The sequence below is a fragment of the Dendropsophus ebraccatus genome, chromosome 1, assembly GCF_027789765.1.
Source record: "Dendropsophus ebraccatus isolate aDenEbr1 chromosome 1, aDenEbr1.pat, whole genome shotgun sequence".
NCBI lineage: Eukaryota > Metazoa > Chordata > Amphibia > Anura > Hylidae > Dendropsophus > Dendropsophus ebraccatus.
In genome coordinates this window covers 214,526,684-214,546,351 of record NC_091454.1, presented here as the reverse complement: position 1 = coordinate 214,546,351, position 19,668 = coordinate 214,526,684, and the positions used below count along the sequence as shown (strand labels likewise).

The 19,668-nt window shown below is 48.9% G+C and overlaps 1 protein-coding gene and 1 long non-coding RNA gene across 3 annotated transcripts in view; both read right to left on the bottom strand.

The window, feature by feature from the left end:
- LOC138769421 (uncharacterized) overlaps positions 1-19,668 on the bottom strand; it is a 145,805-nt gene that overhangs the window by 117,233 nt on the left and 8,904 nt on the right. The window lies entirely within an intron of this gene.
- On the bottom strand, positions 8,293-9,295 carry IER2 (immediate early response 2). Its single transcript, XM_069978164.1, has one exon. The coding sequence runs from the start codon at positions 9,179-9,181 to the stop codon at positions 8,696-8,698; it is 486 nt and encodes a 161-aa protein (XP_069834265.1). The 5' UTR covers positions 9,182-9,295; the 3' UTR covers positions 8,293-8,695.

Sequence of the window (19,668 nt, the reverse complement as noted above, 5' to 3'; positions counted from 1 at the left end):
GGTAAAGAGGATTACCGGTGCCGCCGCCACCTTTCATCTCCCCCCGCCGTGAATCTACGGCGGGGGGAGATGAAATAAGTGTATATCAGACCCCAGATCAGACCCCCCTAGTGCCCCGATAACTAACCCCCCTCCCCCGGCGGCCATCATTTCCAAGATGGCCGCCGCCATCGCTGTGAACCGACTAACGTCGGTTCACAGCGATTAAAAAGTTAAAATGAATGAAAGCCCCATGCTCTCCGCCACCGGAGGTAGCGGAGAGCATGGGGCAGTCATCGGGGACCCCCCTGTGGGGTCCCGGTACAAGCGATCAGCGGTATATACTATATACCGCTGATCGCTTGTACCATGTGCTCCCGGCACTTTTTATCCCCTGTCACCATAAATGATTGGTGACAGGGGATAAAAAGTGATGTCCCCCCACCCCCCAAGTCGCCCCCCACCCCCCCTGTCACCCCCGTCCCCCAGTCACCCCCCCCTTCCCCATATACGTTACCTGCTCCTGGAGCTCCTTCCTCCTCGACGTCCTGGCTGGTTATGAAGTGCGCATGCGCTTCACAACCAGCCAACTCTGAAAATTTAAAGTGACAGAGACCAATTTGGTCTCTGTCACTGAACTATGATTACTGTGATAGAAAATATCACAGTAATCATAGTAATACAGTGAAAATGAATGTATAAAGTACAAAAAGTGACAAATATACAAAAAAATAAAACACACACTTTTTATTATAGTAATAATTGCAGTTTACTCCCAAATTACCCCTAACCCCTCCCCAGATTACATTGCCCGTAACCACCGCACGTTGCCCGTAACCACCGCACGTTGCCCGTAACCACCGCAAATTGCCAGTGACCCCCTCCAGATTGCCCGTAACCACCCCAAATTACATGTACCCACCCCAGATTACCTATAAGCACTTCAGTTTATCAGTAACAATCCCAGATTGTCTGTAACCCTTCCAGGTTGCACATAACCCCCCCAGGTTCCCCGTAATCATGCCAGATTACATGTAACCCCCCCCCAGATTGCACGTAACCACCGCGCGTTGCCTCTGACCACGCCACGATGCCTCTGACCACGCCACGATGCCTCTGACCACGCCACGATGCCTCTGACCACGCCACGATGCCTCTGACCACCGCACGTCGCCTCTGACCACCACACGTCGCCTCTGACCACCACACGTCGCCTCTGACCACCACACGTCGCCTCTGACCACCACACGTCGCCTCTGACCACCCCAAATTGCCAATGACCCCCTCCAGATTGCGGTGCCCATGTCAGATTACAGGTACCCACCCCAGATTGCCTATAAGAACTTCAGTTTATCCATAACCACCCCACATTGCCCGTAACCACCCCACGTTGCCCGTAACCACCCCAGATTGTCTGTAAGCACAGCAGGTTGCCCGTAACCAGCCCACGTTGCCTGTAACCACCCCAGATTGTCTGTAAGCACTGCAGGTTGCCCGTAACCACCCCACGTTGCCCGTATCCACCCCAGATTGTCTGTAAGCACTGCAGGTTGCCCGTAACCACCCCACGTTTCCCGTAACCATCCCAGATTGTCTGTAAGCACAGCAGGTTGCCCGTAACCAGCCCACGTTGCCCGTTACCAGCCCACGTTGCCTGTAACCAGCCCACGTTGCCTGTAACCACCCCACGTTGCCTGTAACCACCCCACGTTGCCGTAACCACAGCAGGTTGCCCGTGACCACCACACGTTGCCCATAACCACCACACGTTGCCCGTAACCACCCCGCGTTGCCTGTAACCACAGCAGGTTGCCCGTGACCACCCCATGTTGTCCGTAACCACCCCAGATTACCTGTAACCACCTCAGGTTGCCCATAACCACCCCAGGTTGCCCGTAACCACCTCCACATTACCTGTAATCTCATTTTTTTTATTTTATTTTAGTAACTGCGCTATTCTAATAACCATTACTAGCTGCGGTTTTGCTCCTGTAAATTGGCGCTCCTTCCCTTCTGAGCCCTGCTGTGTGCCCATACAGTGGTTTATGCCCACATATGAGGTACCGTTTTACTCAGGAGAACCTGCGTTACAGATTTTGGGGTGAATTTTCTCTCCTGTTCCTCGTCAAATTGAGAAATTTCAAACTAAACCAACATATTATTGGAAAAATTCGAGTTTTTCATTTTTACTGGCCAATTTTGAATACTTTCCTCTAATACCTGTGGGGTAAAAATGGTCACCACACACCAAGATGAATTCTTTGAGGGGTGCTCTTTCCAAAATGTGGTGACTTTTGGGGGGAATCTATTCTGCTGACACTACAGGGGCACTGCAAACGCACCTGGCGCTCAGAAACTTCTTCAGAAAAATCTGCACTGAAAATGCTAATTGGCGCTCCTTCCCTTCTGAGCCCAGCTGGGTGCCCATACAGTGGTTTATGCCCACATATGGGGTACCGTTCTACGCAGGAGAACCTGCTTTACATATATTGGGGTGACATTTCTCTCCTGTTCCTCGTGAAATTGAGAAATTTCAAACTAAAGGAACATATTATTGGAAAAATTCGAGTTTTTCATTTTTACTGTCTACTTTTGAATACTTTCCTCAAATACCTGTGGGGTCAAAATGCTCACCACACCCCAAAATATATTCTATGAGGGGTGCACTTTCCAAAATGGGGTGACTTATTGGGAGATTTTACTCTGCGGACACTACAGGGGCTCTGCAAACGCACCTGGCACTCGGAAACTTCTTCAGCAAAATCTGCATTGAAAATGCTAATTGGCGCTCCTTCCCTTTTGAGCCCTCCTGTGTGCCCATACAGTGGTTTACGCCCACATATGGGGTACCATTGTACTCAGGAGAACCTGCGTTACAAATTTTGTGGTACTTTTTTCCTCTTGTTCCTCGTGAAATTGAGAAATTTCAAACTAAAAGAACATAATATTGGAAAAATTTGAGTTTTTCATTTTTACTGTCTACTTTTGAATACTTTCCTCTAATACCTGTGGGGTCAAAATGGTCACCACACACCAAGATGAATACTTTGAGGGGTGCACTTTCCAAAATGGAGTGACTTATGGCGAGATTTTACTCCGCTGGCACTACAGGGGCACTGCAAACGCACCTGGCGCTCGGAAACTTCTGCAGCAAAATCTGCATTGAAAAAGCTAATTGGCGCTCCTCCCTTCTGAGCCCTCCTGTGTGCCCATGCAGTGGTTTATGCCCACATATGGGGTACCATTGTACTCAGGAGAACCTGCGTTACAAATTTTGGGGTACTTTTTTCCTCTTGTTCCTCGTGAAATTGAGAAATTTCAAACTAAACGAACATATTATTGGAAGAATTCGAGTTTTTCATTTTTACTGTCTTCTTTTGAATACTTTCCTGTAATACCTGTGGGGTCAAAATGGTCACCACACACCAAGATGAATTCTTTGAGGGGTGTACTTTCCAAAATGGGGTGACTTATGGGGGGTTTTCTCTCTGCTGACACTACAGGGGCACTACAAACGCACCTGGCGCTCAGAAACTTCTTCAGCAAAATCTGCATTGGAAAAGCTAATTGGCGCTCCCTTCCTTCTGAGCCCTGCTGTGTGCCCATACAGTGGTTTACGCCCACATATGGGGTACCGTTGTACTCAAGAGAACCTGCATTACAAATTTTGGGGTGCTTTTTCTCTCATGTTCCTTTTGAAAATGAGAAACTTTAATCTAAACGTATATATTATTGGAAAATTTAAATTTTCAATTTTTTTACTGCCTAATTGTGAATACTTTCCTCCAGCCCCTGTAGGGTTAAAATGCTCATTATACCCCTAGATTAATTCTTTAAGGTGTGTAGTTTCCAAAATGGGGTCACTTATGGGGGTTTTCAGGATACCAGACTTCTAAATCCATTTAAAAAAAGAACTGGTCCCTAAAAAAATCAGTTTCACGAAAATGTGATAATTTGCTGATAAATTTCTAAGCCCCATAACACCCTAAAAAAGTAAAATATGTTTACCAAATTATGCCAGAATAAAGAGGACATATCGGTAATGTGACTTAGTAACTAATTTATGTGCTACGACTTTCTTTTTTTAGAAGCAGAGAATTTCAAAGTTCATAAAATGCAAATTTTTTTAATTTTTCATGATATTTTGATGTTTTTCACAAAAAACACACAAAGTAGTGACCAAATTTTGCCACTAACATAAAGTGCCATATGTGACGAAAAAACAATCTCAGAATCGCTAGCATACGTTAAAGCATCACTGAGCTATAAGAGCATAAAGTGAGACAGGTCAGATTTTGAAAAATTAGCCTAGTCATTAAGGCCCAAACTAGCTGCAGCACAAAGGGGTTAAAGGACAACTCCGGTGGGACCCCCCCCCCAAAAAAAACACAGACACACACAGACACCATACTCACCATCCCTCCGGTGACGATCGCCACTCCATTCGCCCACCGTCCGCCTCACCGTCATCTGCGTCCGCCGTCCAGCGATGTCTCTTGCTTCCGGGTCCATGAGAGAGAAAAGGCTGCCAGTGCGCTTGCGCACCGGCAGCCTTTTCATTTGCTGGAGCGCATCACATGGCTTCCAGCAAGCTCAGCCAATCAGGTCTGAGCAAGCTGTAAGCCATGTGATGCGCTCCAGCCAATGAAAAGGCTGCTGGTGCGCATGTGCACCAGCAGCCTTTTCTCTCCCATTCACTCTCAATGAAGACGCCGAAGAGGAAGAAGACCCGGACCGCCCCCCAGCTCTGACGTCACCCGTCACCAGATGCCGCCCGGGAGAAGAGGACCGTGACGACCGTAATAGGTAATGTATACATTCTTTAAATTCCGGGGTGGGGGGGTCGGGGGTCGGAAAGTGGGGGAAGGGGACCAGACCGGGTATTTAACCACATTACAAAGTTATATAACTTTGTAATGTGTGCTAAATAAGCCAAAAAAAATTTTCGCCTGAGTTGTCCTTTAAGTCTCACTTTCAGCTTACCATTAGGTATTTGGAGAGAGTTCAAAGTTGCTAAATTACTGTATTTGTTATGCATAAATTCTTTAACACGTTAAAAAAAATCTACAAAAAGCCTGTGTGTGTAGCCTTAAAGGAGAAGTCCGGCGAAAATTATTTTTTTATATGTTATTACTTATGGAAAGTTATACAATTTTCTAATGTACATTAATTATGGGAAATGCTCATATACTGCTATTTCCCTTAATTTAGTGTATCAGGAAGTGTTAGAATTATCTCTGAAGCAGTGACGTCACGACCAACGGTGTAATTCCTATGGAGTGTCCAGCAGGGGGCGCTCTATATATAGAAGTCAATGAGTACCATTGACTTCTATATATAGTGCGCCCCTGCTGGACACTCCATAGGAATTACAGTGTATGTAATGTAATGTAATGCACTGTACTGTACTGTTGTGACTTTATGAATACATTTATGGAATACTTTGGGGAGCAAGTGTAGTTAGGAGCGGCGCGGGCGGCGGGGAATCAGCGGCGCGATGAATAGCAGCCCCGGTGTGAGCGGCGGCGGCGCGGGCGGTGATAGGGATAGCACAGGTACTACTCCCCCATTATCTGCAGATAATGGGGGAGTAGTGCTTTGTATATGTTCCCAGCACCGAGCAGGGAGGGGGGAGGTAGATGGCACCTCTCTCCCTCCCTGCTCGGTGCCCTGCAAATGTATTCATTGAATACATTTATGGGATACTTTGGGGAGCAAGGACACTTGCTCCCCAAAGTATTCCATAAATGTATTAATAAAGTCACAACAGTACAGTGCATTACATTACATTACATACACTGTAATTCCTATGGAGTGTCCAGCAGGGGCGCACTATATATAGAAGTCAATGGTACTCATTGACTTCTATATATAGAGCGCCCCCTGCTGGACACTCCATAGGAATTACACCGTTGGTCGTGACGTCACTGCTTCAGAGATAATTCTAACACTTCCTGATACACTAAATTAAGGGAAATAGCAGTATATGAGCATTTCCCATAATTAATGTACATTAGAAAATTGTATAACTTTCCATAAGTAATAACATATAAAAAAATAATTTTCGCCGGACTTCTCCTTTAATTCCAAAAGGAAACCTGTCTGCTTAGTTATGCATAACAGTATAACACAGCAACAGATGCCAATCTGCAGCAGGGGAACAGTACTGCCCTCAACTGTGCAGGGATAGGAATGACTGGCAGAAATGATAGAAGTGATACGTGGTTAGAGGGTCCCTTTACTAGGTTATGCTTGCAGCACTAAAAGGGTACTCCAGAGAATAAGGGATTTTTTCCATTATTATTTTTATGCATTGCTTTAATAGTTATATTCTTTTGTGATTTTTATTTATTATACATGACTGTGTTGAGTGGCAGAAGTAAGGAAAAGACACAGGCCTCTCTGCTGCCACCATTTGTATCGGGATCCTCAGTCTCGTGGTTCTATGCTGTCTCTTCTTTCATAGAAAATCAAACAGATTCCAGCGGAGACCACCCGAGCATCAGGGGGTTTAACAGATGCAGAACGGATGTTATTTTTCTTTTAAAATTTTTCCTGTAGCTAATTAGAAACTTCTGCTACAAAACATTTTCAGGGGATCCTAGCCTAAGGGTATTCAGCTGTCAGTGGTGTAGTGCTATGCCTACTGCAAAATGTAAAAAAAAAAAAAAAAATGATACATATAGTTATGTAAAAAATCAAATTTTGATCAAATGTTTTGGTTGGTGGAGTCCTGGATGTTCAGGACAGCTGGAAGAAGCATGTTTTTAAGTCCATCACTTCCCAGCTTGCTGCAATCTGTCCCACTGCAGGAGATGAGCTCTATAGACCAGACTACAGATGGAGCTTGGAAGAGTTGTCAGGACTTTTTCTTCCAGAAACAGCACCACTCTTGCCCTCAGTTTGGGTATGGTATTGCATCTCCATTGCATTGAGGTGAATGAAGCCAAATTGTAATACCTGAGGACAGGGGTTGTGTGGTTTTTGCAAGAAAGCAGCTGTATTTTTTTTTCTAGTCCTGTATAACCCCTTTAACTACACTTCTCCTGGCTTATTCAGATGACTGTTGGGGGTCTGAACACCCAAACCCCAACAAATCAAAATAGGCTGGGGCAAAATGGTGAATCCAGATCACATGGCTCGATCACTCAATCAAGTGAATGATGTCAGGTGGTGATTCACAAGCTGTCACAATCTCATAATCGCTTGTGAGTCACAAAGCAGCTCCAATTCACTCGTATGAATGAGTCACGTGACCAGGAAATGGAACACTGTGGTTCCTGGTCCCACAATATGGACTCCCCATGTAACCCAAACCCGATTCATCCATCATTGGTGCTCCCTATTTCAGCAGAATGCTAAAGTCACTGAATGGTACTGATCAATTAATAAAACCTGTCAGCTAAGTAATATTCAGCTGTTACCTCAAGGAGACGTGGTACCTTTCATATATCTGTCTGTGCTTGCAGGACGTTTTATTCTCTGGTACCAAGCGTCAAAGAGGCTTTCCTGAGCTCCTGAAAAGCTGCAGCTGGAATGACCAGGCAGGGTCAGGTATGAGAGATGTTACAAGGTATTGCACTGCAGGAGCTGGAGAAAACCTAAATAATAAGCATTTTTCCTACATTATGGAACGGATATATAAAAGGTAATGTGACCAAACAGTATCAGCAGTTTAGAATGTGAATTGCTTCTGACAGATTCCCTTTAAACCGGCTCATTGTACCGTAGAAGGTATTATATCCCCAGCAGAAGCGTAGCCCCATATGTCTGCCATGGTTCCTTTGTAACCTACACATGGGATTAACATGGACACACTCTTTAGTCCAGGGATGGGGAACCTTTGGCCCTCCAGCTGCTGCAAAACTACAATTCCCATCATGCCTGGACAGCCAAAGCGAATTGTAGTTTTGCAACATCTGGAGGGCTGAAGGTTTCCCATCCCTGCTTTAGTCTGTTAGTACAAGCCCAGCCCAGTGAAACAAGCTGATGGCTGTCACAGAGTCCTCAGTCCTGAGGGTCACACACAGGACCTGCAGCTGTAACACATACACAAGAATGAGTCCTTATTACACTTGTGTGAAACTAAAAAGAAGTAGTTTTAGGGGTTTTATAGCTTAGTATAGAGTCTGGGCCCATAGCCACCAGCTGTTTACAAGGAACAAGTCCCCATGTAGTTATATAACCCTACCACCGCCCACATGTGGACTTCATGTGGCTTTAGATCCCAGTCCTGCCTGGATCACCCCCAGGTGACATGTACATAAGACGCCCATTCACACATTACTTACTGGATGAAAGAGTAGAAGAAACTAGGAGTTAAAAATTACATTTAATACTGACAGGATACAAAACAACAAAACACAACAACAACAAGTATAAAAAGTAACAAGTCCATCAGCAGCAGCATCAGAGTCCTTCACAGAAGGCAGTCCTGTACATAGTCCTCAGTACTCCCCATCCTGTACATAGTCCTCAGTACTCCCCATCCTGTACATAGTCCTCAGTAATCCCGTCTTGAAGTCCGGTGACACACGGTACAGTCAGCAGACGGGAGCGTCCACTCATCGGTGACTCAGTAGAACCTCCTCTCGGTGAGTCAGCGGCATCTCCGGTGCGGTTTGGCAGGGTTACCCGTTTCCTGCCTGGAGCCGGTGCCCCTCTGGCATCTCCCGGTAACAGTGTGACTTGGCAGCTAGGTGGCAGTGGTGGACCCTCAGAATGCCTCCAGGGCTCTGGCGTGGACTCCGCTTATTGTCCCCACAGCTCTACATCCCCCGGGGAGCGGCGGCGGGACGGCCCGGAGGAGCAGCTGCTGTAACACCTCGGCCAGGCCGGGGAAGGCCCCCCCTTGAGGCTGGGGGTGGGGGGGTTCTTGCCATAGACAGGCGCGCTTGCTGGGGAGCACAGCCTCCGGTAACCGGGAGCCGCACGATCTCCTCTTCCGGCTCTCTCTGGTCACCTCCATGGGCACGGCAGCAGCAGCGGTGGGCACGGGCTTGGTGAGCGGTACCTGGGCGGAGGAGATGATCAGCTCCCGGGCGCTCTTCATCACCATGGCCAGCTGTAGGGATCGGTGCAGCCGCATCCCCCCGCGCTGAGTGCGGGTACGGAACAGCTTCAGGGCGGACAGAGAGGCGATCCGCTGCGCTTCACGGTTTACGGCCTCCTGCTGCGCCATGAACCGAGCCTGAGCCTCCATTATCCAGGAACGAACTCCACCGATTTACCGCCGAACGGGAACTGTGAGCAGCACAGCCGTCTATGGAGAGGGAAGCCGAGCGCAGCGGCACTTTTATATCCCCCACTGACACCAGGACGGGGGCGTGGTCTCGCCTTAAAGCGACATCCTCTATAGCTACGGCACAGCTCTATGTGGGAGTCTCGTAGCCGTCGGCGCAGTGCGGGTTAATGTTGTTGTGCTATCACGCCCCGCCCCCTCAGTGACAGGGTCGGATTCCATGACTAAATTAGGTCATCGTTACGTCAGGAGGCGTAGCCTGGGGGAAATACGCAGAATAGAGTCGTCCGGCAGCTTCCTTTGCCCATATATGGAAAGCGGGCAGAGGCGGGAGAGAGGGGAATTACCTCCATGGAAACGGTCAGGGTAAATTGTGGGTGAAGAAACGACACAAATCCCCGGGGAGTGAGGTCATCGGTGCCGGGGAAGGGGGTGAGAGGCGGTACGGGTCACACTACTACCGGAGCTACAGGCTGTTAGTAAACATTACAGCCATAGCAGAGCGCCCGTACATCCCTGCGCCAGAGCGCCCGTACATCCCTGCGCCAGAGCGCCCGTACATCACTGCCCCAGAGCGCCCGTACATCACTGCGCCAGAGCGCCCGTACATCCCTGCGCCAGAGCGCCCGTACATCACTGCCCCAGAGCGCCCGTGCATCCCTGCGCCAGAGCGCCCGTGCATCCCTGCGCCAGAGCGCCCGTACATCCCTGCGCCAGAGCGCCCGTGCATCCCTGCGCCAGAGCGCCCGTACATCCCTGCGCCAGAGCGCCCGCACATCACTGCCCCAGAGCGCCCGCACATCCCTGCGCCAGAGCGCCCGTACATCTTTGCGCCAGAGCAGCTATACATCCCTGTGCCAGGGCGCCCATAGATCCCTGTGCCAGAGCGCCCATAGATCCCTGTGCCAGAGCGCCCATAGATCCCTGTGCCAGAGCGCCCATAGATCCCTGTGCCAGAGCGCCCATAGATCCTTGTGCCAGAGCGCCCATACATCCCTGTGCCAGGGCCCCCATAGATCCCTGTGCTAGAGTGCCCATAGATCCCTGTGCCAGAGCGCCCATAGATCCCTGTGCCAGAGCGCCCATAGATCCTTGTGCCAGAGCGCCCATACATCCCTGTGCCAGGGCCCCCATAGATCCCTGTGCTAGAGCGCCCATAGATCCCTGCGCTAGAGCGCCCATAGATCCCTGTGCCAGGGCACCCATAGATCCTTGTGCTAGAGCGCCCGTACATCCCTGCGCTAGAGTGCCCATACATCCCTGTACCAGGGGGCGCCCATACATCCCTGTGCTAGAGCTCCCATAGATCTCTGTGCCAGGGCGCCCATACATCCCTGTACCAGGGGGCGCCCATACATCCCTGTGCTAGAGCTCCCATAGATCTCTGTGCCAGGGCGCCCATACATCCCTGTGCTAGAGCTCCCATAGATCTCTGTGCCAGGGCGCCCATACATCCCTGTGCCAGGGCGCCCATAGATCCCTGTGCTAGAGCTCCCATAGATCCCTGTGCTAGAGCGCCCATAGATCCCTGTGCTAGAGCGCCCATAGATCCCTGTGCCAGGGCGCCCATACATCTCTGTGCCAGGGCGCCCATAGATCCTTGTGCTAGAGCGCCCGTACATCCCTGCGCTAGAGCGCCCATACATCCCTGTACCAGGGCGCCCATACATCCCTGTGCTAGAGCTCCCATAGATCTCTGTGCCAGGGCGCCCATACATCTCTGTGCCAGGGCGCCCATAGATCCCTGTGCTAGAGCGCCCACAGATTCCTGTGCTAGAGCGCCCACAGATCCCTGTGCTAGAGCGCCCACAGATCCCTGTGCTAGAGCGCCCACAGATCCCTGTGCCAGGGCACCCACAGATCCCTGTGCTAGAGCACCCACAGATCCCTGTGCCAGAGCGCCCACAGATCCCTGTGCCAGGCCACCCACAGATCCCTGTGCTAGAGCGCCCATAGATCCCTGTGCTAGAGCGCCCATAGATCCCTGTGCCAGGGCGCCCATACATCCCTGTGCCAGGGCGCCCATACATCCCTGTGCCAGGGTGCCCATAGATCCCTGTGCCAGGGTGCCCATAGATCCCTATGCTAGAGCTCCCATAGATCCATGTGCCAGAGCGCCCACAGATCCATGTGCCAGGGTGCCCATAGATCCCTGTGCTAGAGCTCCCATACATCCCTGTGCTAGAGCGCCCACAGATCCCTGTGCCAGGACGCCCATACATCCCTGTGCTAGAGCTCATCTGCTTTCTGGCCTGTTGTTTTTTCTATCGGATTCCATAAGAGTGAATCCATAAAAACGTTATGGTGCCTCTGGGGAGACAACACGTGTATGTGTAATACTATATACGGATTTATACTGTTACATCAATGACCCCACACACATCCCTTCTGATCCTGCAGTCAGTGGCCCCTCATTGTCTCCTCTAGAGAGACAACACGTATGTATGTGCACTAATATATACGGATACAGCCCACCCCACACCCATCCCTTCTGATCCTGCAGTCAGTGGCTTCCCACGTGTCACCTTACACAGTGCACAGGATCCCCGGGCCCAGTGATTGGCCGCAGCCTTCCATGTGACATCAGGGCACTGACAGTATGGTGGTCACAGAGCACTACTGGTATACAGAAATAGTTCTGCAGACACAAGCTGCCTATACGCTCCATCTCTCCAGCAGACATGATCCAGGCCCTGCAGGGCTCCAGACTAAAAAATTTACCTGGGAGCCATTGGCTCCTAACCTGAAAAATTTAGGCGCCAAATAGAATATTTGGTCGCCAACATTTTAAACCATGTAAAATTAATGTTATGTTAAATGGGACGTACTGTGTGCAGAGGTCACGGCAGCCTCCTCCTCCTTTAGATCCTTTCTTTTCTTAGTTTGAAAATGTTCAACATGGAAACTTGCAACTTGACAACCATATACAGTCTGACAACCATATACAGTCTGACAACCATATACAGTCTGACTCAGTACTTCAGCTTCACTTGGCTAGCCTTTTAATGAGGCTTACTCTTCTGAACTTGAACTTAAAGGGAACCTGTCGACCCCCGTGCCGGGGTGACAGGCTCCCAACCCCCCGTTAGAGCCCCCTATGCTCACCTCATCGCGCCGGGTCCCGCTTCTGAAGATGGCCGGGTCACGGAGATCTCAGCCGCTGCAGCCCGGCGTGCGCTGAGAGATGAGTCCAACGCTCATAGAGAATGATGGGAGAGTCTAGCGCTCCGTCATTCTCTATGAGCGTTGGACTCATCTCTCAGTGTGCGCATCGGGCTGCAGCGGCTGAGATCTCCGTGACCCGACCATCTCCAGAAGCGGGACCCAGCGCGATGAGGTGAGTATAGGGGGTTCTAACGGGGGGTTGGGAGCCTGTCACCCCGTCACCGGGGGAGACAGGTTCCCTTTAAAAGCTTGCAACAGTCTATACATACTGAGCTAGACTTATGACTGCAGCCATAGTGACCCCCCCCACAAGATGTGTATATAGATAGATATATCTCTCACCTAGTGACTAATGCAAGTGACCCCCTACAATACAGACACCTGAGGGACCCTGATAATAATAATTGTGCATATATCTATCTCCCAGTGTCTGCAGCCAGTTTGCCCTACACTTATAGATGGCCCCCTCCCCTTATAGATGGCCCCCTCCCCTTATAGATGCCCCCCTCTACCCCCATTATAGATGCCCCCTCCTCCCCCCCATTATAGATGACCCCCTCTTATAGATGACCCCCTCTACCCCCATTATAGATGCCCCCTCCTCCCCCCCATTATAGATGCCCCCTCTTCTCCCCCCCTTATAGATACCCCCTCCCCTTATAGATGCTCCCCTCTCCCCCCCTTGAAGATGGCCCCTCTTCTCCCCCCCTTATAGATGCCCCCCTCTCCCCCCATTATCGATGCCCCCTCTTCTCTTCGCCCCTTATAGATGCCCCCCTCTCCCCCCATTATAGATGCCCCCTCTTCTCTTCCCCCCTTATAGATGCCCCCCTCTCCCCCATTATAGATGCCCCCTCTTCTCTTCCCCCCTTATAGATGCCCCCCTCTCCCCCCATTATAGATGCCCCCCTGTTCTCTTTCCCCCTTATAGATGCCCCCTGTTCTTTGACCCCTTATAGATGCCCCCCCTTCTCTTTCCCCCCTTATAGATGCCCCCCTCTCCCCCATTATAGATGCCCCCCTGTTTTCTTTCCCCCCTTATAGATGCCCCCCTCTCCCCCCATTATAGATGCCCCCCTCTCCCCCCATTATAGATGCCCCCCTGTTATCTTGCCCCCATTATAGATGCCGCCCTTCTCTTCCACCATTACAGATGCCCCCCCCCCCCTTTCCTCTATGCTAAGCAATATTTAAAAAAAACAAACACACAAACTCACCTGACAACCCGCTCCCCCGGCGATCCTCTTCTTCTTTGGACGCTGTCCCCGGCTGATGCGCGGCTGCCGGGGGTGTCCCGTCCTATCCCCGGCAGCGCGGCGCGTCAGTGAGCTCTCTGTACGCCGGGGCTGTGACTTCTGACACAGGAAGCGTCTCTGACGCGCGCTTCCTGTGCCGGAAGTCAGGGCCCCAGGCAGCTCACTGATGCGCCGCGCTGCCGGGGATAGGACGGGACACCCCCGGCAGCCGTGCATCAGCCGGGGACCCGGACTTAAAAGAGACAGCACGCCGGGGCCAGTCGCAAATGGCGATTTATTAATCTGGGCGCCATTTGCAAAATATCAGTCGCATTGGCGACCATTTTGGTCGCCATCTGGAGCCCTGCCCTGGATGTCATACAGGAAGTGTATCACACAGTGCATGAGTCAGAGCTAATGGCCGCCACACACAGGGGAACCTGCTCTGCTGGACTCATGGATTACATAGTTGTCCTGTAATATGGCTGTGGAATAAAGGACACTGACTAACATGAAGGGAGTGTTGTGAGCATGCTCTGTGACCTGTGCAGGGGTCAGGGACACTCATCTCCCCACACCCCACTGACATTTCAGTCTCATAGGACTACATTACAAGGGATGTAGAATTATTGCACATGGTACATGGCCAGGTCTAAGGCTAGGGCTCCACAACTAACTAGAGGAGGCATCCACAGGTCATACTAAGGCCTGTTCACACATCCATTTAATCTGACCTATTCATTTCTATGGCCCCATACACACATTCATACGTATTACAGACCTGTGTTGGGGCAGTGATCCACAAAAAACAAAAAGAGCCTTTGTGCGGCTTGTAGTTGCTGCACAAATCAACTATGGTAAATAAAGGGGTCTGCGTAGTTGTGGTTCATATCCGCAGTCCTGTCTGTAGCTGTGGCTCTGCGGCTATGGGCAGAACTACGGACGTGTGAATCACGTCTGCATGTATTGGGCACATTAAAGTCCATGGGCCCACGCACACAACTGTCCATGCCACAGTCCATGCTCTTTAACCCTTCATACGTGCATGGTGCATGTTTGCAGATGGTCCCCAATCACCCACAATGTATTACAGTCTCACACAAGGATGTACACTATTGTCTGCAGCTATAGCTTCATAACAGTGTAACCTCACGCAACAGCAAATCACAGGGGAGACTTTGCTTTATGTTATGGGGTTTTCATGGATGTTAAAATAAATAAATAAAGGGAGATTTAATTTCCAGTAGGGGTGCGTTCACATGTGATGCTGTGTTCAGTTATATAACAAATCTGCTGCGGATCCTGTACGTGTGAACGCACCCTAGAACTGTACACGACATAGCCCTATGAGAGATGCCGATGACGGCTCCCAATGTACACAGCACAGGCTGAAATGTGACAGGATGCAGCAGCCCAGAACAGACAGATACAGCAGCATAATATACACAGCAGAATATTATCTGCAATTATGTGTATGTGACGACGCCTAGATACACGGGCGCAGTCCTCTTCCCTTGCCCTGGGTACCAAAACAACCTGTTTTACCACTGTGTACACAGACGCTATAAATAACTCCAAACAACCTGCTCCCTGACATGGCAGCAACAAATCCATTCAGTGCAAGTGACGGCAATGGGTTATTGCTCCCAACAGCTGAATATCCCTATTGTTCACATGGGCAGCTGTCTGAATCACATCTAATGATTGTCAATGTGGTCGGGTTGCAACTTACCACATAAAGCAGCCACAAGACGCCTGTCGCCTCAAATAAAAAATTATGCATTTTTAGTCAACGATCAATAGTCGCAGCACATAACCTTGCCAAAAGGTAAGCAACTGTGATCTGCTTGCAGATGTAATCACATTGTGCCACAGTGACTCACAGACTATGAATTACAGACTAATATTATAGCTGCTTGATCCATGTTGCTGTGTAGCTTACTGGGAACAACCCACCACAATGGCTCCTGCAAGCAGTGATGTTTACAATGGCTGCCAGACTCCTCCATACACTACAGCAGCTTTGGAAAGTCACCTGATTGGCTGTTATGGGAAATCCAAACTATTGCGGAAGAAATAAATATTTGTTCTTCAGTGGCTTTTACACAGGCCGATTATGGACAAGGAGAGTTGCTAGATACGCTCCTGTGGCCGATAATCGTCCAGTGTAAAAGTGACAGCGATCGGCTGAGGAGCGGGAAAGCGCCTGATCCTCAGCAAATCGCTTCTTTTGCGCTGTTTTAAAATTACATCTCTCCATGTTAACAGGATGTGTGGCTGATAGCAAAGGGAAACTGACAGCATGGATGTGCTGTCAGTTTCCAGATCATACAAGCAGTGCATACATACCTAGTGCACTGCTGTGTGACCCAGCAATCTTAGCTCTTGTCACTGTGTCTTTAGGCTGTGGCCCCGCCTCCTCTGGCCATAGTTAGGGTACGTGCACACTACCAAAATCACACAAATAACTTGCCGCTGATTCGGTTGCTTGACAACCCCCCACCCACACAAACTTGAATTTCCGCTGGGCCCATAGACTTCATTCTATGGTTAGGCGGATTCCACTATCAACCCAAAGAGTGGACAGATTTTTGGGCATATGACGGAATCCTCCGTCATATGCACAGCGGTGACAGGACAGGAGCTCACAGTGCCGGATCACACAGCAGTGCTGATGGTAAGTATGTAGTGCTGTGTGGTCTGGATACTGACAGTGTGGTGATATGCATATCTGTCCTGTCAGTTTCCATAGTGATGTATCGATGATTTGTATGGCCCCGGCAGCTGTAATTATTATACTGTGTAAAGACACATCACACATCAGCGCTAGTTTGCCTCCTTGCACGGCCTCATGTTGGGCTGAGTAAAACGACACTTAAAAGGTGCTTATGTCTGGAAAACATGACCTGGTGGTTATTATTATTTCTATTGACCCACAGACGAAGTACACGAAACGCGCATTGGGGTGGTGGCGTCCTGTAGAGTGAGCAGATTCTGTGACCTTCTGGTAATACATGCGGTTTATATATGGGGTGGGACGGGCTTGTATGGCAAGTATAGGGTACTTTTCCCATGTGACAGTTATGCACTTTATATCCGGTCCCAGTATTCTTTTTTTTAATGAATTGCTCTTGTACAAATTATGTTATATGTGACATCTCTCCAGGATTGCCACCCTGTTTTTATACTGTTGATTAATTTTTTTGGCCTATTTTTTGTATCTTAACAGTATTTGAAATAAAATTATTGCTACATTACTCAATTTGTGTTTTTTTGGTTCAGTTTTCTATTTACAAAGTACATTACATTGTTTTTACATAAGTGCTGCATGATACAACTTATGGCTGGCGGGCTGCTATGGCAAACAAGTCCACCTAATGTGGAAAACATGACCTAGGGGGTATTATTATTTCTATTTACAAAATACATGACATCGTTTGCATGATACAACTTATGGCTGGTGGGCTGCTATGGCAAACCTAAAGTCCACCTAATGTGGAAAACAAATATATGCAACAATTACCCTGGACTAAGCAGATGTATTGTAATCTAGGGGGTGCAGTACAGCTGGCTTACTCTTGTTTCACATGTAGTCATGTATCTGTTTCCATTTCCATATAGTAGAGTATTTCCCCCATTACATAGCTCCTCACCCTCCCCCACATCTCGAGCAGACACATGCTCCGTCATCTGTGCAGGGAGATCCCTTTCTACTGAAATAATGCGTGGGAGTGAGGAAGGAAGAGGAGAAGAGGCGGAAAGATTTGGTTCCGGCTGCAGCCGCCCACGCTGTGTCCCTACCTAAATTCACATTTTTTAAGAACCACGAATCTAGGAATCCTGTTTCTATTCTCAGTTTAGCAGACTAAAACCCCAGGGTATATGTGTGTATTGTTTATAACAAGGGAGAATATTTCTGAAATATTTTCAGGCACCTGTCATTGTGTATTATTAAGATCTAGAAGCATTCACATCTGCTTTAGGAGTCTTTGTCAGAGTCTTTATGCCATGTATTTCTGGCCTGCAGCGATATTCTTACTGTAAAAAATATCTGAACTCCATAAATTTGCAAGCTGCCATAAATGTTTGTCACCGGGATGGGGTGGGTGCGGGAGCTGTGCTCTCACTATCAGCAGGGGGTCTCACAGTTACATTATTCTGCTGCAACAACCGTGACTAGAAATAACCACCATTAGAGATGAGTGCTACTCAAGTCCGATCATTCAGCATTTGATTACCGGTGGCTGAAGTAGCTGGATGCAGCTCTAGGAAGTCCGGGAAAACATGAACGCAGCCATAGGCCTTAGACCTAGGGCTGCATCCAACTTCTTCATCTACCAGTAATGAAATGCCGAACAATTGGCCTCGAAAATGCTCGCAGAGAACATGCGGATTCTGTCACTCACCCCCCCCCCCCCCCCCCCCCCACGCTCCTGCTTTAAGTTTTGCCAGTCCCATAGACTCCATTCTGCGGTCAGGCAGATTCTGCGGTCCGCCCGAAGAATGACCCTGTTCTGTGCTATGTAAAGGCAGTGCAAATGGACACCGATAAGCAACTTTGCGTCCGTACACAACCCCATATCGAGCCATGTAAAAGGTCTCTATGTTAAAATGAAAATCTTTTGCCCACATTATAAATTGCTTAAAGGAATCTATCACCAACCTTGGGCCAAGTATTATGTGGTACTGGCTCTGTATACACAGTATATCCACATTCACCCTGCATGATAAATAGGAGTAGTGCTAAAAATGATAATTCATGATAAAATAACACCTTCAAAAAAAAGCAAAAAAAAAGGGTCTCCTTTTACTTAGCCATAGAAATATGCACATTCAGCTGGTTTATACCTATTGAAGAACTTAGTTGTTCACTAGAGATGAGCGAACCGGATTCGGGTTCGAGTCCATCCGAACCTGAACGATCGGTATTTGATTAGCGGTGGCTGCTAAACTTGGATAAAGCTCTAAGGTTGTATGGAAAACATAGATACAGCCAATGACTATATCCATGATTTCCACATAGCCTTAGGGCTTTATCCAACTTCAGCAGCCCCCGCTAATCAAATGCCGAAAGTTCGGGTTCGGATCGACTCAAGCATGCTCGAGGTTCGCTCATCTCTATTCTTCACACATTTCAGCAAGACCTCAAGCAGCATGACAACTATATCTGTAAGCAATTTCAGTGAATGAGTTCTCAGTTCCTGTGTTCCGGAGACATGTCCAGTGACCGGATCATAATAAACAACTGCTAAGCTGTCTGTTTCCTGACTTGCAATGACATAACACAAAAGGACTGAAGCGTTCAATAGAATTATTTCTCTCCCTGAAATGTAATACCTAGACAAGCTGGACTGCACTTTCCCATGAATAACAGCATACAGTGACTGTGCTATGTGACCCAAACCGTTGTTAGGTTTGTACTTTAAGCCTGTGTGCTCCTAACATTATCCTTTATATTGGAATATTGAGAGATTGGTGACTGTCTTAAGTTAGTTTTATAACAGCATCATTGCTCCTAGGGATTGTTTTATCCATGTAAATAGGTTTTTGAGCTGCATTTTGTGATACTTTTTTCCTGACATGTGCAGTGCACCTATGGGACTTCCAAAGACATTATTTGCCGTCTAACATGATTACTACATCCTGCACCATTCTGAGTAACTTTAAAGCGACTCTGTACCCACAATCTGACCCCCCAAAGGTGATGCAGTTATTGCCCTAAAAAAAATACTTTTAGGGTGCCTTCACACCTACCGGATCCGCAGCGGATCTCACTTCTGCGGATTCGCGGCGAGATCAGCTGTGGATCCAGTATCAATTCACCCCTATGATAGCACATACTCGCAGCGGGATTGACATCCCGCTGTCCGCAGCCCCATCCCCCATCCCCGGCCGCATCCCCCCCATCCCCGGCCGCATCCTGCAGCCCGCCGCCGAGAGCATACAGTACCTGCTTTGCGGCGCGGCTGCAGTGAGGCTGCCGGCTACGATCCCGCTCAGATCAGCTGGGGGCTGCAGGATGGGGCCGGGGATGGGGGATGCAGGCGG